Source organism: Pseudophryne corroboree, chromosome 7 (genome assembly GCF_028390025.1).
Source record: "Pseudophryne corroboree isolate aPseCor3 chromosome 7, aPseCor3.hap2, whole genome shotgun sequence".
Taxonomy (NCBI): Eukaryota; Metazoa; Chordata; class Amphibia; order Anura; family Myobatrachidae; genus Pseudophryne; species Pseudophryne corroboree.
The window spans coordinates 199,197,066-199,221,733 of record NC_086450.1 but is presented as its reverse complement, the minus strand read 5'-3'; the positions used below and the strand labels follow the sequence as shown (position 1 = coordinate 199,221,733).

General features: G+C 44.2%; 1 protein-coding gene across 11 annotated transcripts in view; it reads right to left on the bottom strand.

Annotated features, from left to right (window-relative positions):
* Nucleotides 1-24,668, bottom strand: part of TNS1 (tensin 1) — a 937,838-nt gene that overhangs the window by 53,098 nt on the left and 860,072 nt on the right. For 7 of the 11 annotated variants that reach the window (XM_063933939.1, XM_063933936.1, XM_063933937.1 and 4 more), the window contains 2 exons: nucleotides 22,045-22,134; nucleotides 4,686-4,885 (listed from right to left, as the gene is read on the bottom strand). In XM_063933939.1, coding sequence (XP_063790009.1) covers nucleotides 4,686-4,885; nucleotides 22,045-22,134 — 290 coding nt within the window. The remainder of the gene's footprint in view (nucleotides 1-4,685; nucleotides 4,886-22,044; nucleotides 22,135-24,668) is intronic. The other 4 variants (XM_063933946.1, XM_063933941.1, XM_063933942.1 and 1 more) reach the window with 1 other exon arrangement.

The following is a 24,668-nucleotide window of genomic DNA, read 5'->3' as shown; positions in this document are numbered from 1 at the left end:
TAGAAACAGGGTTGAGTAGTAACCCCTGCTTCTGTGGGATAAAGGTACCGGCACTACCACTCCTGTATTCAGGAGGAAACTCACAACCTTTTGCAGAGCTTGTGCCTTTAACGGATCCAAAGGGATAACCGCGGTGCAAAACTGGCGAGGGGGACATCTCTTGAATGAGGCTGGGTACCCGTGAGAGACAACTTCCCACAACCATGCATCTGAAGTGGTCTTTAACCAGACCAGGGTGAACTGCAGAAGTCGGCCTCCCACCCTGGGGTCCCCACAGGGGGAGGCCCGCACCGTCATACGGCAGGCTTGTCTAGTTTAGAAGCAGGCTGATGGGCCTTTCAGGATTGTTTAGCCTTGGGCTTTGTGGTTTTGGGAGCAAAAGACTGTCTCGGGTATGCCTGACCTTTTGCTTTCCCTTGAGGTCGAAAGGAACGAAAAATTGTACCTTTTGCCTTCTGTGCAGAAGGATTAGTATTTGGGAGAAAAGCAGTCTTAGCAGCTGCTAACTCAGACACAATTTTATTAAGGTCTTCCCCAAACAAAATGTCCCCCTTAAAGGGGAGTACCTCCAAGGTCTTTTTGAGGTCCAGTTCCACCTTCCATGACCTCAACTACAGAATACGGCGAGCCAGGACAGACGTAGTCGACGCCTTGGCTGCCAACACACCCGACTCAGAGGACGCCTCCTGAATGTAATAGGCGGCGGTGGTAATGCGAGACAGGTATTGTCTGGCATTGTCAAGATATATCCTCGGGCAGCTCTTCCTCTAATGCCTGAACCCATGCTTCAATACCTTTTGCAGCTCAAGAGGGTGCAATAGTGGGTCTATGTACAGCACCTGTAAGGGAGTAAATAGATTTCAGGTATCCCTCCACACGCTTATCTGTCGGTTCCTTCAGTGAAGTGACAGTGGTGACAGGCAGAGTGGATGATACCACTAGGTGGGTGAAATGAGAATCCACCAGCGGTGGATTTTCCCACTTGTTACATACTGTAACTCTGCAGGGAGAGGATAGCGAGCCAAGGCCCATTTAGACAGAGGGTATTTCTTACCTGGATTAGACCAGGGTTCCTGCCTGATGTCCACCAAATGGTCAGAATGGGATAATAGATTTTTAACTCAGCGTCAGTCAGGTCGGGTCATTATTTTCACTTGTGTGTATTTTTTTGTACTGTAATGACAAACTTCTCAGTAGCTGGATTTAAGACACCTCACTTGTTGTTTTTCACCACAGCTTAGTTGACGTGCGACTGCGCAGGGAGATAGATGTGCGCAAACGTCAAAAAGGTAAGTATGACCCAACCTTACAGTCGATGTTACAATTTCGAGCCAAATTAGTGTAGTGTTTATTGTTTATGTTTTTTGTTATTTATAGGTTTTTCTTCAAAATGGATCGCAAGGAACGTGAACGGCAACGTATTTTATCTTTTTTAGAGGACTCTGATTCAGAACAAAGTGACCATTTGACAGAAAGTGAGGTAAATGAAGATCACGTTAGTATACACAGCCAGCAGAGTGACACAGAGCAGGAGGCTTCTGACAGCGATGATAATATACCTCTGAGCGCACTACAGCATCAAATACGTTCGTCAGTATCTAGTCATCCTCAGCAAGACTCTTCAAGCACAAATACCCGCCAGACTTCAGAAATCCAGGTACAAACATCATAATATGTTGGCAAAGACAGGACTAAGTGGCAATAGCAACCTTTTCGACAGAATGTACGTACCCGGCTGGAAAATATAATTACACAGGTGCCAGAAGCAAAATTTCCTACATCAGAAACAGATTGCTGGAATCTTTTTTTTGACAAGTGTGCTGATATGCTGCAAGAAAGTGATTAGTATAAGACTTTGCATTTATTTCTTAAAGATCTCGTAGTCACTTACACCAAAACGTAAAATTTATGTAAAAAAAGTTAACTTTTACCAAGTTTAACAGTGAGACTAAGCATGTCTATTTTTGTTAATTATTTTCAGTTTTTCATAATAGTAAAATAAAGTTCTTAAGATGACTTCTAAGGTCTTTTATTTCACATAAATAACTTTTTTGTGAGTCTTTTAACTAAAATATACAGATGGATTTACAAATCGTGGTAAGAAATGTGGGGTTAAATATTTCAGGGTAATTTTGACCCACCTGACTGCCGGTGCAACAATTTTCTACCGTACTGACGCTGGGTTAACCACCTTCTGCCGTTTAAACATATCAGTTTTCTTAGCCATAGTAGTAGAATCCTCATCATCAGTGATTTGTAGGATCTGCTTAATAGCGACCAATAGGGCAGGGACATCAATTTGCAATGGAGAATCCTCATTAGAAACACCTGATTCAGTGTCTGACAGGACAGTATGCTCCCCCTCTTCTTCAGACGAAACATCTGAGAGATACGTGGATTGTGAGGAGGAAGCAGCCCGCTTAGATGACCCAGATACATGGGAGTGACCTGGAGTAGGTTTTTGCTTGACCAAGGATTGATTTAATTGCTGCAACTGGTTAGAAATGTTTTCCAGCCAAGGCGGATTAACCACAGGGACAATTTGTAACTGTAGTGGCACAGGTGGTCCCATAGGCGTAAGGCGTTCCACCAGAGTACCTATTAGGTTTGTGAACACAGCCCTCGGTTACAGGAGCTGCGGACTGACTGGGAGATGTATGACACACAGTACACAGACCATCACACAAAACTTCCCCCTCTAGTAAATTCCTGGCGCATTCTCTGCATGATGGAGCGTCCACAGACTTACTGCCCTTCTTGCTAGACATTGTACACAAATGCAACAACAGAGAGGTTTAGTACGATAAATCCAGACAGAGTACAATATCTGCAAATAAATTCGTTAGTATGTGACTGAATACACAGGACACAAAACCTGCGATTAAATCCAGTATTATGTGACTGAGTACACAGTAGAAGACATGTAATGGGTAAGTACTGTGATGCACTATATATATGACCGAGACACACCTAGTCCCTTAGGGTACAGAATATAGTGATAGATATATCTAGGAAACACTTATAGTGAAACCACACAGCAGATACAGGCACACACAGTCACAGGTAATGTAGACAATTATGACAATAAAACTGCACTGGACTAGTATATGTACAGATATAGATAAAACAAAGCGCGGTCCTAGACCGGAGGTATATATCAGAATACTTGTACAATATATCCTGTAATAGGTAAACTCTTTCTTAAATAACGCTGTCTGTATAAAGACATGTAGAATACTCAAGTGTTTGTAAAGTCACAGCGCTGTATAACGGTGGCTTTACAAGGGAGACCTTGCCTGAAGTCCCGGAGACCAGCCGCAGCTATGCTTAGAAGATGGTGCCCAGCATCTCAGTCAGGGAGTGAGGGAGAGTGTGAGTCAGCCCCAGGGTGGGAAAATCTGCAGTAGATGGCGCCCTGGGATGGGGGAGGGGCTACAGGTCAAGCGCCGGCTCCCCTATGCTGGTCCTCACCACCGGTACTATGGAGTCTTATTAAAATGGGTGTTAGTACACCCGATCTGTACTCCTATACCCTGGCGGTCTAGTGGGGTCCCTGCTCGGTGACAGTGTCCACGCCAGCATCGCGGTCAGTCTCCCTGGACTGTGACAGGAAGGCGATTTAATGGCGGATCCCACCTGGGGGACCCTCTTACCTTCTCCCCGTAGCAGCCACGCAAACCAAGAGAGCCTCTGCGACCATGTGCCTAAAGCCAGAGCATCTCCGCCGCAAGTACCCAGGAACAGGCCATGGGAGTAGTATGCGATGCCGCTTGGGAGGTGATGGAGCCACAGCACAGAATGTCACACTGACCTATCAGCGCTGCGGCCCTTGAAGACTTCTTAGAAAGCTTTTCAGGGCTGCCCAGTGCAGCCCCCCTGTTAAGTGACCTGTTGCTGCAGGCACCAACTCGAAACTGAGCTCCAGTGCCTGGAGGCAGGGTTTATCGAGGAGGCCCCAATGCATCCTGGGACAGCCTAAAGCTTTAGCCTGTTGGTGCCTCTGGATCAAGATCCATTCTACACCCCGATGTTTCCCTGTGGAACACAAAGTACCTTGCTGCAGAAATGAAATGTAAAAATATGAAGATGGAAAATCCCTTTAAAGTTAGGTCCAATATTGTACAAGTGTCAATTGTGTACATATATGTATAGCATAGTAGTGTCAATTGTGTACATGTATGTATAGCAAGTAGTGTCAAATGTGCACATGTATGTATAGCACAGTAATTGCAATTGTGTACATGTATGTATAGTATAGCAGTGGCATTTGTGAACATGTATGTATAGCACAGTAGTAGCAATTGTGTACATGCATGTACAGCATAGTAGTGGCATTTGTGTACGTGTATGTATAGCATAGTAGTGGCAATTGTGTACATGTATGTATAGCATAGTAGTGGCATTTGTGTACATGTATGTATAGTACAAGAATTAGGTAAAAGTGTTTAATGATCTACTTTTGTTGATGAAACCACATTTAGATAATTGCTCTGAGAGCAGAACCTGTTATTTTAGTTTTACTTAGAAGATCCTAAATAGTTGACGCTAATAAATGTACAGCTACATGCATGATGGCCCGCTGTCTGTGTAGGGATGTACTCTATTAATGACTTTTACTACATGTGACGTAGTATATTATGTATATTGTAGGGTCTGTGCTACATGCATGTACGTCAGGCTGTTACCTCCTTTGGTCTTCCTCCTGGATTGGCTGCAATTGTGTTGAAGACTTCTGGCGAGACGCATCGGACAGGTGAGCGCACTTTGGTGGGACTGCTCATGGAACTAGGGTCTGCAGCATTGTCTTCATATTGTCCTTCGCTGGTTGTCCTCCGACGTGTTAAAGATCCAATCTCATCTGGGGTCTTGTCCCGTGTATGCACCCCTGGGAATGCAACAGAGTCACAACTATATGGAATCTCGGAGTATGTAAAAGTTTTATCTACATTGCATTTGTTTTTAATATTTTTACATTCATTATTATTATTTCATCCAGGTAACATTCCCAACAATAAAATGTATATGCCCTGTTCTGACACTTGCAGTAAAACAGTTACTTAGATGGAGATATGACAGCGTAGAGTAGATCATATCGGGCAAATGAAGATCTTACTGTATTTTTAAGAAGACTTTACTAAATGTTTCAGTTAAAATCACCAAAGTAATAACTTTTTAGCAAAGGTTCCAACATAGCCATAACTAGATTTTTTTTTGCGCCTGGGGAAAGAAGGATAACTAACAACCCATGCCTTCATCTGCAGCCAAATTACCTTTTGCCCTGGACAGATATCCCTCTCGCACAGGGTGTCCCGAACAGTCATACATGTACAGTACTTACACAATGGGGAGTCATTCTGACCCGTTCGCATGCAGCGTTTTTTCGCTGCGGTGCAAACGGGTGAGGAATGCGCATGCGCGGTGGGCGCAGTGTGCGTACGCGATGTTGCCCGGCGACCGGGGTCGCCGGATTACGTCGCGGCTACCGACTGAAGCGGTTGCAGCGGTGACCGCTAATAAGATTGACAGGAAGGAGGTGTGGATGAGCGGATCCGGACCGTTTGGAGCCATTTTTGGGGAGTAAAACGCAGGCGCGTCCAGCAGAACAGAGGGCGGATGTCTGACGTCAAAGCCGGCTCCTGCATTGCAGAGATCGTCGCACAGGGTAAGTATGTATAGGGCTGGTCTACTTCTGCTTGAAAAATTTTTTAGCTTAGCAGGGCTGCACAAGCGATCGTAGCCCTGCTAAGTTAAAATACACTCCCCCATAGGTGTGGACTATTGATCGCATCAGCAGCAAAAAGTTGCTGGCTGCAATCAACTCGGAATGACCACCAATGGCCAAATCTGAATGCCACAAATCACACATTTATTGCTACTAGACAGTGACTGAATAAACAATCAGATGTAATTAGCTGGACAGTGTAAACAAAGGGAGATACATCCTTGTGTGTTGTCCCATAGCAGATTTGGGAGTATTCATCCTACTCTTCCCTACATACAGCATGTGTGTGTTGACAATAAGATACATAGAAAAGCACAGGGGGGTGTCCAATCACCTTTGTCTACATAGTGTACCTCCAAAACTGGAGGGAGGTAAATTAGGGAAGAGAGAACTATCCTTCCCAGCCACAGACCCAGATGTCACCTGCCTGACGGGGTGTTTGAGAGCAAATATTCCTAGAACTAGGAAGGTGTTATGTAACCAGTCCTGATGCTCAGAGATCTGCACCAAGAAGAGTGTTGAATACAACCAATATTAGAATGTTTTTTTAGTTTATGTAACTATGTATGTGCCCATAAGTGCCTCGCCCTCCAAGGGACCTCTCCAGGATGTGGCTGCATTCCTATGTTATAAAACAGGATCACAAAAGAGTATTTCAGCAAAAGGGGAAGGTGAAAAGTTAGTTGGGTCAACTGTTTCCTAGTCATTTTCTTCAAACACAATAAGACTTAGAAAAATAAATCTTTTATTAATATGGACATACGTTTTTTTCTTCTTCTTTTATTTAGCTTGTTATTCACTGCTGCCAATCTGAATCATTATTTTCAGGTGTATATAAAAATAAGATTTTACTCACCGGTAAATCTATTTCTCGTAGTCCGTAGTGGATGCTGGGAACTCCGAAAGGACCATGGGGAATAGCGGGCTCCGAAGGAGGCTGGGCACTCTAGAAAGATTTATGACTACCTGGTGTGCACTGGCTCCTCCCACTATGACCCTCCCCCAAGCCTCAGTTAGGACACTGTGCCCGGACGAGCTGACATAATAAGGAAGGATTTTGAATCCCGAGTAAGACTCATACCAGCCACACCAATCACAACTCGTGATACTAGATCTAGTTTGACAGTATGAAAACAACTGAGCCTCTCAACAGATGGCTCAACAATAACCCTTTAGTTAGCAATAACTATTTACAAGTATTGCAGACAATCCGCACTTGGGATGGGCGCCCAGCATCCACTACAGACTACGAGAAATAGATTTACCGGTGAGTAAAATCTTATTTTCTCTGACGTCCTAGTGGATGCTGGGAACTCCGAAAGCACCATGGGGATTATACCAAAGCTCCCAAACGGACGGGAGAGTGCGGATGACTCTGCAGCACCGAATGAGAGAACTCCAGGTCCTCCTCAGCCAGGGTATCAAATTTGTAGAATTTTGCAAACGTGTTTGCCCCTGACCAAGAAACAGCTCGGCAAAGTTGTAAAGCCGAGACCCCTCGGGCAGCCGCCCAAGATGAGCCCACCTTCCCTGTGGAATGGGCTTTCACTGATTTAAGATGCGGCAGTCCAGCCGCAGAATGCGCCTGCTGAATCGTGTCACAGATCCAGCGAGCGATAGTCTGCGTAGAAACAGGAGCACCCAGCCTGTTGGGTGCATACAGGATAAATAGCGAGTCAATTTTCTTGACTCTAGCCGTCCTGGAAACATAATTTTTTTCAAGGCCCTGACTACGTCCAGTAACTTGGAATCCTCCAAGTCCCTAGTAGCCGCAGGCACCACAATAGGTTGGTTCAAGTGAAAAACTGATACCACCTTAGGGAGAAACTGGGGACGAGTCCTCAATTCTGCCCTATCCATATGGAAAATCAGATAAGGACTTTTATATGACAAAGCCGTCAATTCTGATACACGCCTGGCCGAAGCCAAGGCCAATAACATGACCACTTTCCGCGTGAGATATTTTAGATCCACGGTTTTTAGTGGTTCAAACCAATGTGATTTTAAGAAACTCAACACCACGTTGAGATCCCAAGGTGCCACTGGAGGCACAACCAGGGGCTGAATATGCAGCACTCCTTTCACAATGTCTGAACTTCAGGTACTGAAGCTAATTCTTTCTGGAAGAAAATCAACAGAGCCGAGATCTGTATCTTAATGGAGCCTAATTTTAGGCCCATAGACACTCCTGCTTGTAGGAAATGCAGAAATCAACCTAGTTGAAATTCCTCTGTTGAGGCCTTTTGTGGCCTCACACCAAGCAACATATTTCCGCCATATGCGGTGATAATGTTTTGCAGTTACATCTTTCCTGGCTCGAATCAGCGTAGGAATGACTTCCTCCGGAATGCCCTTTTCCTTTAGGATCCGGCGTTCAACCGCCATGCCATCAAAACGTAGCCGCGGTAAGTCTTGGAACAGACAGGGCCCCTGCTGCAGCAGGTCCTGTCTGAGCGGCAGAGGCCATGGGTCCTCTGATATAATTTCTTGAAGTTCTGGGTACCAGGCTCTTCTTGGCCAATCCGGAACCACGAGTATCGTTCTTACTCCTCGCCTTCTTATTATTCTCAGTACCTTTGGTATGAGAGGCAGAGGGGGGAACACATAAACCGACTGGTACACCCACGGTGTTACCAGAGCGTCCACAGCTATCGCCTGAAGGTCCCTTGACCTGGCGCAATATCTTTTATAGCTTTTTGTGTCTGCTGAGAAGATCTGCTTCCCAGTTGTCCACTTCCGGGACTGAACACTGATGACAGTGCTAATACATGATTTTCCGCCCATCGGAGAATCCTTGTGGCTTCTGCCATCGCCATCCTGCTTCTTGTGCCGCCCTGTTGGTTTACATGGGCGACTGCCGTGATGTTGCCTGATTGGATCAGGACCGGCTGGTTTTGAAGCAGAGGCCTTGCCTGACTCAGGGCATTGTAAATGGCCCTCTGTTCCAGAATATTTATGTAGGGAAGTCACCTGACTTGACCAAAGTCCCTGGAAGTTTCTTCCCTGTGTGACTGCCCCCCAGCCTCAAAGGCTGGCATCCATGGTCACTAGGACCTAGTCCTGTATGTCGAACCCTGCGGCCCTCTTGAAGATGGGCACTCTGCAGCCACTACAGTAGAGATACCCTGGTCCTTGGAGACAGGGTTATCAGCCTAATGCATCTGAAGATGCGACCCGGACCACTTGTCTAACAGGTCCCCCTGAAAAGTTCTTGCATGGAACCTGCCGAATGGGATTGCTTCGTAGGAAGCTATAATTTTTCCCAGGACTCGCGTGCAATGATGCACCGATAACTGTTTTGGCTTCAGGAGGTCTCTGACTAGAGATGACAGCTCCTTGGCTTTCTCCTCCGGGAGAAACACTTATTTCTGGTCTGTGTCCAGAACCATCCCCAGGAACAGTAGACGTGTCGTAGGAACCAGCTGTGACTCTGGACTGTTTAGAATCCAACCGTGCAGTTGTAGCACTTTCCAAAATAGTGCTACCCCGACTAGCAACTGCTCCTTGGACCTCGCCCTTATAAGGAGATTGTCCAAGTACGGGATAATTAAAACTCCCCTTTTTCGAAGGAGTATCATCATTCCGGCCATTACCATGGTAACACCCTCGGTGCCATGTACAGTCCAAACGGCAGAGTCTGGACTTGGTAATGGTAATCCTGTACCACAAATCTGAGGTACTCCTGGCGAGGATAGTAAATAGGGACATGCAGGTAAGCATCCTTGATGTCCCGGGATACCATGTAATCCCCCTCGTCCAGGCTTGCAATAACCGCCCTGAGCGATTCCATCTTGAACTTGAATTTTTTATGTATGTGTTCAAGGATTTTAAATATAAAAAAAAAAAAAAGGGTCACACCGAACCATGCGGTTTCGGTACCCCAAACCGTGTGGAATAGTAACCCCGTCCTTGTTGGAGTAGGGGCACCTTAAGTATTACCTGCTGGGAATACAGCTTATTAATTGCCTCTAGCACAGCCTCCCTGCCTGAGGGAGTTGTCGGCAAGGCATATTTGAGGAAACGGCGGGGGGAAGACATCTCGAATTCCAGCTTGTACCCCTGAAATACTACTTGAATGAAACAGGGATCCACCTGTGAGCGAGCCCACTGATCGCTGAATTTTTTGAGACGGCCCCCCACCGTACCTGGCTACACCTGTGGAGCCCCCGCGTCATGCTGTGGACTCAGAGGAAGCGAGAGAAGAATTATGATTCTGGGAACAGACTGACTGGTGCAGCTTTTTCCCTCTTCCCTTGTCTCTGTACAGAAAGGAAGCGCCTTTGACCCGCTTGCTTTTCTGAAGCCGAAAGGACTGTACCTGATAATACAGTGCTTTCTTAGTCTGTGAGGAAAACTGAGGTAAAAATATTTCTTCCCAGCTGTTGCTGCGGATACGAGGTCCCAGAGACCATCCCCAAATAATTCCTCACCCTTATAAGGCAGAATCTCTATGCGCCATTTAAGGTCAGCATCACCTGTCCAGTGACAGGTCTCTAATACCCTCCTGACAGAATGGACATTACATTCATTTTGGATGCCAGCCGGCAAACTATCCCTCTGTGCATCCCTCATATATAAGACGACGTCTTTAATATGTTCTCAAGTTAGCAAACTAGTATGTTTGACAGGGTCACCGACCACGCTGCAGCAGCACGCTCTGCAGGTTTCAGTCTAGTACCTGAGTGTGTAAATACAGACTTCAGGATAGCCTCCTGCTTTTTATCAACAGGTACCTTCAAAGTGGCCGTTCCTAAAACGGCAGTGCCACCTATTTTGACAACCGTGTGAGCGCCTTATTCACCCTAGGGGATATCTCCCAGCGTAACTTATCCTCTGGCGGGAAAAGGTACGCCATCAGTAACTTTTTAGAAATTACCAGTTTCTTATCAGGGGGAACCCATGCTTTTCATACACTTCATTCATTCATCTGATGGGGGAACAAAACACTGCCTGCTTTTTCTCCCCAAACATAAAAACCCATTTTTAGAGGTTAATGTCAGAAATGTGTAACACATTTTTTATTGCCGGGATCAAGTCACGGATGTTCCTAGTGGATTGTGTATATGTCTCAACCTTGTCGACACTGGAGTCAGACTCCGTGTCGACATCTGTGTCTGCCATCTGAATGAGCGGGCGTTTTTGAGCCCCTGATGGCCTTTGAGACGCCTGGGCAGGCACGGGCTGAGAAGCCGGCTGTCCCACAGCTGTTACGTCATCCACCCTTTTATGTAAGGAGTTGACACTGTCGGTTAATACCTTTTACCTAACCATCCACTCTGGTGTCGGCCCCACAGGGGGCGACATCACATTTATCGGCATCTGCTCCGTCACTATATAAGCCTCCTCCTCAAACATGTCGACACAGCTGTACCGACACACCGCACACACACAGGGAATGCTCTGATTGAGGACAGGACCCACGAAGCCCTTTGGGGAGACAGAGAGAGAGTATGCCAGCACACACCAGAGCGCTATATAATGTGGGGATTAACACTATAACTAAGTGAAATTTCCCCAATAGCTGCTTGTATATACAATATTGCGCCTACATTTAGTGCCCCCCCTCTCTTTTTAACCCTTTGAGCCTGAAAACTACAGGGGAGAGCCTGGGGAGCTTTCTTCCAGCTGCACTGTGAAGAGAAAATGGCGCCAGTGTGTCTGAGGGAGATAGCCCCGCCCCTTTTCCGAGGCCTATTCTCCCGCTTTTTTCTGGATTCTGGCAGGGGTAATTACCACATATATAGCCTCTGGGGCTATATATTGTGGTATTTTTGCCAGCCAAGGTGTTTTTATTGCTGCTCAGGGCGCCCCCCCCCAAGCGCCCTGCACCCTCAGTGACCGGAGTGTGAAGTGTGTATGAGGAGCAATGGCGCACAGCTGCAGTGCTGTGCGCTACCTTGGTGAAGACTGATGTCTTCTGCCGCCGTTTTTCCGGACCTCTTCTTGCTTCTGGCTCTGTAAGGGGGACGGCGGCGCGGCTCCGGGACCGAACACCAAGGACTGGGCCTGCGGTCGATCCCTCTGGAGCTAATGGTGTCCAGTAGCCTAAGAAGCCCAATCCGGCTGCAAGCAGGCGAGTTCGCTTCTTCTCCCCTTAGTCCCTCGCTGCAGTGAGCCTGTTGCCAGCAGGTCTCACTGAAAATAAAAAACCTAAATCTATACTTTCTTTCTAAGGGCTCAGGAGAGCCCCTAGTGTGCATCGAACCTCGGCCGGGCACAAGATCTAACTGAGGCTTGGAGGAGGGTCATAGTGGGAGGAGCCAGTGCACACCAGGTAGTCAGAAATCTTTCTAGAGTGCCCAGCCTCCTTCGGAGCCCGCTATTCCCCATGGCCCTTTCGGAGTTCCCAGCATCCACTAGGACGTCAGAGAAATATGTGATATACTCCGTATTGCACTGTACTGCTGTGCAGGCTCTGACGGAACATGTTAATAGGATATGTCTATTTGATTTATGCTACAATTACTGGCACTGACAGACCAATGCACGTGCTCAGGCTTGTTGTAAGCACTGAAAGAGGACGGCAGGTACACAATTATGGAAAAGATATGTGACAGAACTATTGGTTTAAAACCACAATAATTTCTAGTAAAACCCCATGTACTGGGCTATATTAAGGTCTATAGGCCCAGAATCATTCATTGTATTCTTCCAATTATACATATTACCTAAAACCTGCACCGATTGTTTAACCGTGGCTTTCTGAATAGTAAATGTGGGAAAGAATAGGAAAACTGTAGCTAATCCTAGAGCAGAAGGTCTGTGGTATTAAATGCACCAGCATGAGACAAAGCTTTTACAGTCAATTGTTTATAACTCGAATACATATGCACTACCATCAACTGTGGCTCTGCTGTCAGTGCTCCTCACACTGCACAGTAATAAGGCTACGGATACGGTTATGTACCCTTGAATTGACAGTAGATATATAGTCTCGTACATCTTGCCTCAATACAATATGCACCGTGATATGCCTGGCATGAGTGAATCGGCAGTTCCCAGGCAGCTCTGCTAATGTCGGGTGTCTATTTTTTTTTCTTTCAAAAAATGCATCTTAGTCGCATAGCAATACTTATGCTCATTCATATGATATGCGGCATGCCTATATTGTGTGCGCGACTGTGGCTGTATCTGCACACGAAATGCTAGTACAGTTATTACTAGTAAAACACTGTACTGTAGCATTTGGTGTGCAGATACAGCTGCAGTCACACATAATATAGGCATACTGCATATCATTTATATCAGCATAAGCTACTTGGGCGTCCTATGCGCATAGCGATGCAAAAAATACGCATTTTTAGACGGGCTGTTTAACGTGACTGCAGCAAGGATGTAGGTGGACACATCTGCACATGACAGTCAGCTAGTAGTTTCTTAGTGCTTGACAAATTGTAGCTCCCAGCATGTTCTACAGTTTAATTTTTATTTAATCATTTCATTACGGATTAATTTAAATTACATTGTAAGTATCATTTATATTCTCACAAAGCTACATTGCACATTATGAGATAAGATGGCTTCTTCATCTTTATGTATGACCCTGCTATGGAATATACAACTCATGCATAATCAGGACATGTATCCTATGAATAATGTGGCATTTCAATGGCCGCAGGAATGAATAGAGGAGAATGTCATCCAAACGCTGTGGAGGAGTCTCTTAATACCATAGATTGTCTGACAAGGGGGCCCTGCTACTGGAGAAGAGGGGAGGTGTTGGCAGAGAAATAGGACCAAGAGATGTACAAGATCAGGGCTGCGGGAAGGCTGTTTAAGGCAGGAAAGTTCTAGCGAGCTGAGAAGGGGATGCAGTTAGTTGCCGGCAGTCAGGATCCCGTCGGTCAGGATACCGATGCCGGGATCCCGACCGCTGACAATGCAGACAGCCGGAATGCCGTCTAACAGGGGCTATTCCCACTGGTGGGTGTCCACGACACACATGGAGTGGGAATAGAACCTGTGGCAAGCGGAGAGATAGTGGAGCTAACAAGTATATTCCACATCTGTAATATCTGAAGAGAGACCTGATATTTAGATACTACAGAACTTGTGCCAGTAAGAAACTGTCATTGTAATGTGTCATATATTGAAGCATAAAGAGGTGGGTTATCATTTCAGTAAAATCAAATCACCTGATGCTGTTTGGATATCAGTCCGCAAATTGGTTCTACACATGCCCACATGCATGAGCAGATCTGGTTGCATCTGACATATGGGCTCATACCCACACAGAGATACGTGATTATCAGTAGATGTGTCATTTGTGGCTGCCTGAGGGCTGGTGCAAATACACTCTAATGATGAGCACGGTCACCTGCACTAGCGTCTGATTAGCTATCGATATGTTTTGAGCACCTAAGAGAGGCTGATGCTGGTGTAACGATCTCTGAACGGTCTATTATTGGACCAAAGTCGACAGACATGTAATCGGGATCCGGTCTCTAGGTCGACAAGACTTAGGTCGACAGTGTCTAGGTCGACCACTATTGGTCGACAGTAAGTAGGTCGACATGGACTCTAGGTCGACATGTACTAGGTCGACATGACAAAAGGTCGACATGAGTTTCACATATATATTTTTTCTTTTTTTGAACCTTTTCATACTTTACGATCCACGTGGACTACAATTGGGAACGGTAACCTGTGCCGAGCACAGCGAGCCTTGCGCGGGGACGCGGTGCACTAACTGGGGTTCCCTGTCACTCTACGAAGAAAACGACACCAATTTTTTTCTTAAACTCATGTCGACCTAGACTCTCTGTCGACCTAGAAACCACTGACTGACTGACTTATCACTAATTCTCTTACTTCCCGTTATGTTAGGAAGATGACATAACATAAGCATTCTGCTGGTGGGATATAGGAAAACTATGTAATTAGAATTTTAATAAACCTCCCCTAAGGGGATGAAAAGGGGATTGACATAATGACGTCATTACCGATACGTGGCTTGCATTGCTGGAACGATAACAGCCAAATGGACATTCGGATCAAAGTTTGAATTGCACCCCCAGTGTGTAGACTTTAATAAACTACAAAAATGGTCCTGTCACTTTTCACCGTATCTGCTATGGGTGCTCCTCGGGTAACGCCAAGAACCATGGATTAATATTTACTTACAAGACTTCTCAAATTTACATCTCTGTACAGATGGACCATGCTCATTGAGAGTGGCTGCATCACAGGCGGGGGCACGCAACGTGCCTAGGTGCGCCTGCGCCTCGGTACGCCACCGAGCGTACAGAGATGCCTCTATTCACGCGCGTCCTATTCGTTCCCGCCGGTGTGCCTTGCCGGGTGCACTCAGTCACAGACGGAGACACGATTAGCATGGCTCCATCTGTAGATTTACCAAATTTTTAACACTCATTTATATTTACAACCGTGAAAATCAGAAACTCCTGTACGAAGAACGGGTAGAACAGTTAGTATATAATACACACTAAAGTAGATAAGATTGTAAGCTTGTGAGCAGGGCCTTCCTACCTCTATGACTTTCTGTTATTACTCAGTTATATTTAATCCCTGTTGTTTCAATGTGTAAAGCAATACGAAATTTGTCGTGTAATATAAGAAACTGTTAATGAATAAATAAATAACCTCATCTGGTTACTCCAACAATGTCGGGGAATAATAAGGGGAGGCGGCATTAGGCAAGTTGCAACCAGCTCAGATCCAGCAAAAGCCTTTCTGTCTCAACACGATACACAGCTATGTAGATGGCAAATTCTTGACACACAGTTTAATATTCTAAGCATCAAAATAAGGACCATTGTTTCCCAGCCAAGGGTGAAATGGAAACTCGCACATAATGAGGAGTCTCTACTGACTGTAACATGGCCGACTGGGGGGAGAAGTGCAGAGTCGGCTCAACTGCTATCTTTTGTATTTATATGACGTGAAAAAAGCATAGTATCTAATGATGAATGCAATGTGTAAAAAAAAAACCATAGGCCTGTGGTTTTCTTTTTCTGCATTAAAAATAGTAACACCAAACATACTCCCTATATTAATAAAGAAAAAAAAGGAATAATTTTCCCTTTGAAACCTGAAACATATTATACACAGCACATAAAATAATTATATGTTGTGTTAGGGATTGCTGCAGACCTCACATCAAAACTTAGGCAGGGACTTTGAAAGTAGACCTCATCCTTATTAGAAAAGATAAAAACGATTACTGCAAATTGTGAAGTGACACATTGTTACAGTGGCTTTGTACATTCCAATCACTTTTATTGCCCCAGTGTGTTAATCATCGTCTGCATTCTGTGTTATTACAAATGCTGATTCTACAGATCTGAAATTTAGAACATGAGATTTATTAATGACATGTGGTATTAATATGGCCTTGTTGACAGAAAGCCAATGCTTTAGGGTTTTTTTTTACTTTTGGAAAAATCTGAACATACATCCAGCACTGTCCATTGGGGGTCATATTCTTCTTATTCTTATTATTTACGGTTGTAAAAATTAAAGTATCCCTTACTTACAACACACTGGAGTGAGTTCTAAGGCTGGTAAAGATGTAAAATTTGGAAAACAGGTACTTAAGAGGGGATACGGTCATTAGGTCGACAGTCATTATGTCGACCACTATATGTCGACATGCATTAGGTCGCCAGGGTCACTAGGTCGACATGTACTAGGTCGACAGGTCAACATGAGTTTTTCACATTTTTTAAAAACTTTTTGGACTTTTTCATACTTTACGATCCACGTAGAATACGATTGGGAATAGTAACATGTGCCGAGCGCTGCAGACACAATGCACTATTTGGGGTTCCCCGTCACTTTACGAAGAAAAAGACACCAAAAAAAGTAAAAACCTCATGTCAAACTTTTGAACTGTCGACCTAGTACATGTCGACCTAATGACCATGTCAACCTACTGTATGTCGACCTATAGTGGTCGACCGAATGACTGCTGACCTAAGTTGTGTCAACCTAATGACCCATAACCCTTACGAGTATGCGCTGGTCATTTATTGAAAAAAAAAAAAAAAAATTGCTTATAAATGTTGTCACCAGGTGGCAATGACAATCAATTGAAAAGCCTAACAATTGTTCAATGTGTCCTCCATTGTGGTAATCAATAGTTTTTATGTTTGAAGAACAGCATTTTCTATAGCAGAATACAACATGTGAAATAGCCGGGATAGAGATATATTGCCGGTAGTTGTGATCCCAGCAGTCAGGATACAGACGCTGGAATCCCAAGCACTGATCATCCCGGCTAACAGGGACTTTTCCCAGTCATTGGTGTCCATGACACCCATAGAGTGGGAATAGAGCCTGTAGCATTCGCCCAGCTGCCGGCATTCAGGCGTCCGGGATCCCAGTGTCGGTATGCTGACCACCGGGATCCCAGAAGCCGGAATAGCCAGCAAATGACATTTAATGCTGTGTTCAGATCTGACAGGGTGTGATATACTCTCAATACAACTGGTTCTTCAAAAAGAAGAAAAAATACACCCAATATTTGCATGGGGTGAGGTCCCGGAGATTGGGTTGGCCAAGATGTCTGGAGGTAGTGGCTGATTACCCATTCTGTAAATTAACAATTGTTGCACTATTCAAGTGCTTTATCACCAAATTGCCCCCTTGTGACAAATGCAATGCATATATTGTTACTGCCATTAAATGGCTAGTGCATCCCCTGAAGTACCTGCTCTCCACATTTCACATCATTACAGGCACAGGCGTTTCTATAATGGGTGCAGTGCACACGGGCCCCTGGGTCCAGGGGGGCCCACCCCACACACCCTGCACCCATATATTATACTTACCCCTCCAGAGTCCCGCTGTTTCCAAGGGATTTGCACATGCGCAATGGAGACATCCCCGGGAACAAGGCCTGAGCGCCACATTCCCGGAGACCTGGGCATGCGGAGTAGACTCCTGCATTATGCCAGAGGAGGGGGCCCGCAACGGAGGATAACAGCAGGACCCCTACTCTCTTAAAATGCACCTGATTACAGGTCTTCCAAGTCGCTCCAGAGTGCTCCAAGTAGAGTGCTTTAATTGTAACAGCCCTGTATTATACAGAACACGTAATAGCAGGAGATCTTGTAAGAAAAACATAAAATATATATATATATATATAAACAGAATAATTATATGTTGGAATCAGAGATTAGCAGCATGAATGTGCAACTGACAAGCAACTGCGTGATGCCATCGTGCCAGCATGGACCAGAGTCACTGGTGAATGTTTCCAGCAGCTTGTCAGGCTGTTATAGGGTCAACGGGAGGGTTCTACCAAGAGAAAGAAAGGAGTATCTCATAGACTGGCCACATTTTATTTATTCCACCAACATAACCAACTACCCCCCCCCCTACCTCCCCCTATTTTAATACTTGGTTCAATCAACTATAGCAGCATTTACAGTGGTAAATCTATTGCATCTGAACACTGTATTTGCCATATTCATCAATGGTGGGAAGCACTTATCAAATCATTACATAGATTCATAATGCAGTAGGAATCTGGGCTTTGATTGGGCCAATCTTGGACACTGGTTTATTATATATTTAAGCCAATGTGGTTTTTGCTTTAAGTAATGACCTGCTAAACTATAAATCATCTCCCAAGTAGGAGACTGCATCAATTACTTTTCTATATCTTAGTTTCTATTTTAAGTTTTCCAGTCTATAGAAGCATCCTTCTAGCATTATGCTCGCTCCAAGGTGGGGACGGTGTTAATCTTATACCCAATAGTGTCACTGCGGCTAAAAAGTACATCAGACCTACAAATATAACTCTGCGTGCTGTGAGAGTTTCCCATTTGCTTTATGGAAACTGCAGGCTAAATTTAAGATAAGTTGATCTAAACTATTATTATCTTTTATATATATTATGGCATCACCAAATGTCTGTAGCGATGTAAAGGAAAAATTACAAGATATTAAACAATACAATCTAAAAATGTTTGAACAGACAGTACAGGGGCAAAAATCAAAGATTGAGAAGGGAACACAATTAAAAGAGAGACCATTAATAACAGTAGCACTCAATGAATCCGTGCCCTGCAAAGGGTGGACAAAAAGGATCAAAGTCACTGACTGAGTGGGAGTGCACTGGAGACCAGGACAGTGCAGGGTGAAGGAATCTGCTATCAGTCCAAAGGGGCTGGGTGATAAAACTAGGGGGGATGGGGTTTGGGGAGGAAGCACAGATGATAATTGCTAGAGTGTGATGGAAGCTTGAAAGGGTACGAAAGCGAGTTCCAGAAGAGGGTAGCAGCATGGGAGATGCCTTGATTGTGGCAGTGAGAGAAGGTACAGTAATTGGTTTGGTGGCAAGTCATCAAAATGAGACAGGAAAGAGAGTGTGGATTGAGATGAGGTCAGAGATGTAGGAGGAGGGAAGTGATTGAATGCTTCAAAAGTGAGGGTGAGGAGTTAAAACTACTGTAGATTCTGTAGGGAAAGAGGAGCAGGAAAAGGAGTTTAAGTAGAAGAGGTTGACTAATGGTCTTCCTTTTGTTATCCTTCCATAAAGTTTACATTTATAAAATTATGGAGCTATTGTCTCATGGGCAGTTTATTACATCCCTAACATGGAAGACACACTCTCTGTAAAAACAGATGTGCAGTATTGGAGTATGGCCTATGGGCTTAATTCAGTAGGAATTTGCAATCCTTCTGTACACATGCTGGGGGCTGCATGCCCCCCCCCTGCATGCCCCCCCCCCCCCCCACAATTTCTGCTTCATGGTAGAAATTAAGGTTGCCTCCCTGCCGGCGCAACTGGGGGTGGGGGTGGCTACGTGCCATCTTACATCACACAACGTGAGCAATTTTTGCGGATGGATCGCATTTTGCGATCCAACCTGAATTAGGCCCTATGTTAGGAAAACTGCTACAGTATATATTCTACATTTCTTTATGATAGTCTTGACAGTGCTCCATGAGTTATAAAAATGTTTTGGGGATTTTCCTATATTCTTCCCTGGATTGGTTAATTTTCGTACAGGTTGAGTCTCACATATCCAAAACGCTTTGGACCAGAAGTATTTTAGATTTCAGATTTTCTCATATTTTGGAGTATTTGCATACCATAATGAGATATCTTGGGGATGGGACTCAGGTCTAAACATGAAATGCCTTTGTTTCATATACACCATGTACACTTAGGGGTATATTCAATTGAAGTTGAAAGCTGCCTTCTGTTGAAAAGACGGCACTTTTTGACTTTTTTAGGTCAGAAGGGGTTCCAACCTATTCAATCTAACCCCAAATTATTCGACATTCAATCTAACCCCAAATTATTCGACTTGTCGAAAAGAACGTGGATCGGCGGAATAGCTGCCGATCCGCATGCTTTTGTCGAAAATGGGGCCAAAACCGTTTTGGCCACCTGTTCGACAATCTCAATTCGACTTTTAAAAAAGTTGAATTGAGATGCGGGAGCAGAGACGGGGGAGAGGAGGAGACAGGGGGGGGAGACTGGGGAGAGCCGCAGACGGACGTGGGAGAGCAGCGATACAGCAGCGTAGCCGGAGGATGTGTCACAGCCGCCGCTCACGGCAGCGTCCACTCAACTCCAGCAAGTGAGACGCTGCCATGAGCGGCGGCTGTGACACATCCTCCGGCTACGCTGCTGTAGCGCTGCTCTCCCACGTCTGCCCGCGGCTCTCCCCCGTCTCAGCTCCCGCATGTCAATTCGACCTTTTTTAAAGTCGAATTGAGATGGCATTGAATAGCCCTGGTCGGATCCATTCTGACAAATGAATGTTGGAATGGATCCGACTTCAATTGAATATACCCCATAGCCTGAAGGTAATATTATACAATATTTTTTATCATTTTGTGCATGAATTAAACTTTGTGTACATTGAACCATTACAAAGCAAATGTGTCACTATCAGTCGCGCTTGAATGTTTTGGGAGTTTGGAATATTTCAGATATTGGATTTTCGGATATTCATAATGAAGCTCTTGTTTGGAAGTAACTGACAGGCATATTTATTTTTATAACAACTGATACACTTTGTACATAGAAGGACTCCAATTAGTGACTTATGTGGCCTCTGAAGATAGTAGACTGCATTACAGTGTTTTGGGGGATATTTTAGCAAAATGGGTAATGAGCTGTTCTCCGTTTGTTTTATATGGCACTAGTGTTTGCCTGCAGCTTCGCTCACATACAGTAGATGTCTGTTATTGGTCAGTGGAACTAATTTTACAAAGACGATAGTGTCATCTAAGATTGTGATGTATATTTTATATTGTACACATTGATCACAAAATTTATTTGCAAGCAATATTTGCAGTTTTTCCTTCAGGGATGAACACAAAAGATGCTTGGTGCTACTAACTCATGAGCAAGCCACGTAAATCGGTACTTTGTGCCCGATGGTTGCAGGAGCAACCAACCGTTTTATTATATGTACAGAATTAAAAAATATTTTATATTGATCAGTGTTAAAAATTTAGGGGTCTATTCATGAAGCTGCCCATAGTAACCAATCAGCTGCTCCATACAATTGTATAATATGCAAATTATAAATGTTACTTCAACTTCTCCACACATTTCACTGCTCATGAATAGACCTCTTAAACTGAGAACTAAAGATTTTCAAAATGAGTGAAGTGCCAACACCAGATAATATAATTTCCTCATCTTCTTGTCATACAAACTCTAGAGTTTGGGCGACATACATTGTGGTAGATTATAGAATGGTTCATCTTACCTTTTTTTGGACATATCATATGAATACTGTACATCACTTTACTCAAATAAATCGCTGATGTAAACCCCCGTCCCCCTGTTACTGATGCCATATGTCTTAATGCCATGCTACGTTACAAAGTCCCTAATAAACTACACTGTTACCAGGAATAGACAAACAAATTTGCACACAAGGAAAAAAAAACATTTGCAACATTAGTTCCAATTCAGTGCAGTGAATCCCAACACAGATGTTGTAAACAGAGCCATACAACAGCAACCGCATGAGAGAAAGGCACCACACCCCATGCGATCTGGCAGCTCATAAACACAAGGGTTAGAAGCAGAAATCCATACCCCATGCATTCAAACTGAAGCAAAGAGGGCACTTCTGGCCTCCCAAGTCCATCACACACGCTACGTTTTATATTAGTTACTGTCTGAACCAGTTGCTGTGTATTATAATAAAGCGTATACAGCACATAACAAGCAAACGTCAATCAGTTCTTCCAGTCTCTTGTAGCAGCATATGAGCCACTTCATATGATAATGACCCAATGTCTTCTACTAACACAGACATTGTATGTGCCAGAGGCTGCGACACAACATGCATAATGGATGGAAGGCAGAGGACAGAACAAACCAGAGAAGGTGAAGGAACGCTGGCGGTGAAGCGTGGGTGTGTGGGGGGTGTTCATACTTTTATGGATATTCCGGAGTTTGCTGTTGTACGCTGGCACATTGATGGAGGGGTCAGGACCATGGATGAGGTGGAGTCAGAGAGGGGAAAGAGAACATGGGACAACAGATTCCCCAACAAGAGGAGAAATGGAAACAAAGACAACAGACACATAAAAAAGAAGAAAAAAAATGGGGAGAAAAATGAATTAGTTAATAGTGGAAAGCAATGATAGGAATGTAAGTGTAGATGCCCTAAAGGGAAACAAAATCATTGTATGCATATACAGTACACAGTTGATACAGACAGACCATTGATAACATATTCATTCATACAAATTGAGGTAATTTAGCAAATCGGAAGCATTTACCCCTTTAAACCATTGGATCAGGCACATTTCATTTGTGCTATTCAAGAGACTTTTGGCCACCGACATTTGAAGCTTAAGAAATCTCCCTGTACGTCCAACTTCAGAGATGTTACACTAGTTTTAGCCTTATAATTCACATGCTGGACTGACCTGTGCTCTACAGAATATGCAGATTTAATTCTTATGATCCCACAACATACTTTGATACATTTAATTGATGACTGCAATTAATAATGTTATAAAGTTACCACACACGTTACACATTGTTTTTCCGAACATGATTGAAAATGATTAGATTAATTTGGAATCTAGATTTGGACTGCATAGTCATATTGAGGGCCAAGTAATATCCTGGACAATTGTAGGCAGTTATGTGCAATTGTTATATGTTGGACCACTGTGGGTGGAAGGGACATAGGGGGTAATTCAGACCTAATCGCTCGCTAGCTGTTTTTTGCAGTCCTGCGTTCGCATAGTCGCCGCCCACTGGGGAGTGTATTTTAGATGTGCAAGTGTGCGATCAAATGTGCAGCTGAGCGGTACAAAAAAAAAAAACTTTGTGCAGTTTCTGAGTTGGCCAGGACTCACTCAGCAGTTACGATCACTTCAGCCTGTCCGGGGCCGGAATTTACGTCAGACACCCGCCCTGCAAACGCATGGACACGCCTGCGTTTTTCAAACCACTCCCTGAAAACGGTCAGTTGCCACCCATAAATGCCTTCTTTCTGTCAATATCCTTGCGATTGGCTGTGCGAATGGATTCTTCATAAAACCCATCGCACAGCAACAATTCACTTTGTACCTGTGTGACGCGCCTGTGCATTGTGGTGCATATGCATGCGCAGTTCTGACCTGATCGCAGCAAAAAACGCTAGCAAGATATCAGGTCTGAATTACCCCCATAATATGCTGGACAGTTGGGCCTGCCAAGCACAGTGCTTTCAAGTTACTTTTCTGAATTCAGTCCGCCATGCATGAAAAGTGTTTATGTTTATGCTGTGCCAAGTATGGATCACAACATGAAAAACAAAAAGTTCTGCTGTCTTAAGGTGCATACACACGGTGAGATCCTTGCTATGCCTGATTTTGACTATCTGTACTTTTGATTTTGTCTATGTACGATTTTGACTGACAATTTTGACTATACTTTGTACTAGATAGTCAAGATTGACTTGCCTGTAGTCTATCTAGCCTTGCGATACCGACCACACGGGAGTGCGCATCGGGATCGAAACGGTATCGCAAGCTGCCTAACACCTTTCGATTTCCACTATCTTCGTTTGCGATTTTGACTATATAGTCAAAATGCTAAATCTCACCGTGTGTACACACCTTAAAGCATTTCTCTCAAAGTTGCATTGTTTTATTTAAAATAACCTTATGTTCTATCTACAGTATTACTTATAGTCTCATACTCTGAAGAAAGGATGATATGCTATGTCAAATGTTTAAGTAAAAGTTCTAGTGTAGGGGGCAGGGATTGTTGAATTTTGGGCAACGGACCCATAAAAGTAATAAGACTTTGCTTGTCCTCTCAATAATAAGTGTTTCAGCCCTGTAAGCCACAATTGCAGCTGGCAGTCACCATTTCCATGCCCACGGGAGATATGAATTTGTCAGTCAGTGAGCAGGAATCTGGTACAGTACAACAAGGTATTTGTCTAAGTATGTGCAGTATGGAGAATGCCCATATAAAGACACTGCATCTATCTGAGGGGTGGGATAAATACCATAACATCGAATTCTTATAAAAGTCAGGTGATGTCAGTACCCACATATTTCCATTTAACTAACCACACTAAAAAGTCATTTTATTTTTTTATTTTTTTTTATCTCATGAAAGTCCATTCACAAGTTTCTGTGACATGTAATGGATAGGAAGGAGACAGCAGTGAATTAAACACATACATCTCTTCCAAGCTACAGCGACACCAGGACAGAATATACACTTTGGCATGGAAATTCCAAAATATATTACATTGGGTTGCCCTAAGCCGCAGATTCTTGGTGCAGCCCATCAGACTGGAGTTCTCATTTCATTAGCTTTTAACTTGTTTCTAGTTTGCATAGTTCTGGGAGGAAATTGGGGGGCATGAAACTTTTTTGTTGTTGCTTCAGGCCCAATACTTTATACAGAAACAAAATGGAAGTGCAAAGCTAACATTTGTACATAGCCGCTGTAACCTTATATGGTGTCCTCAGTATGGATCCTGACAAC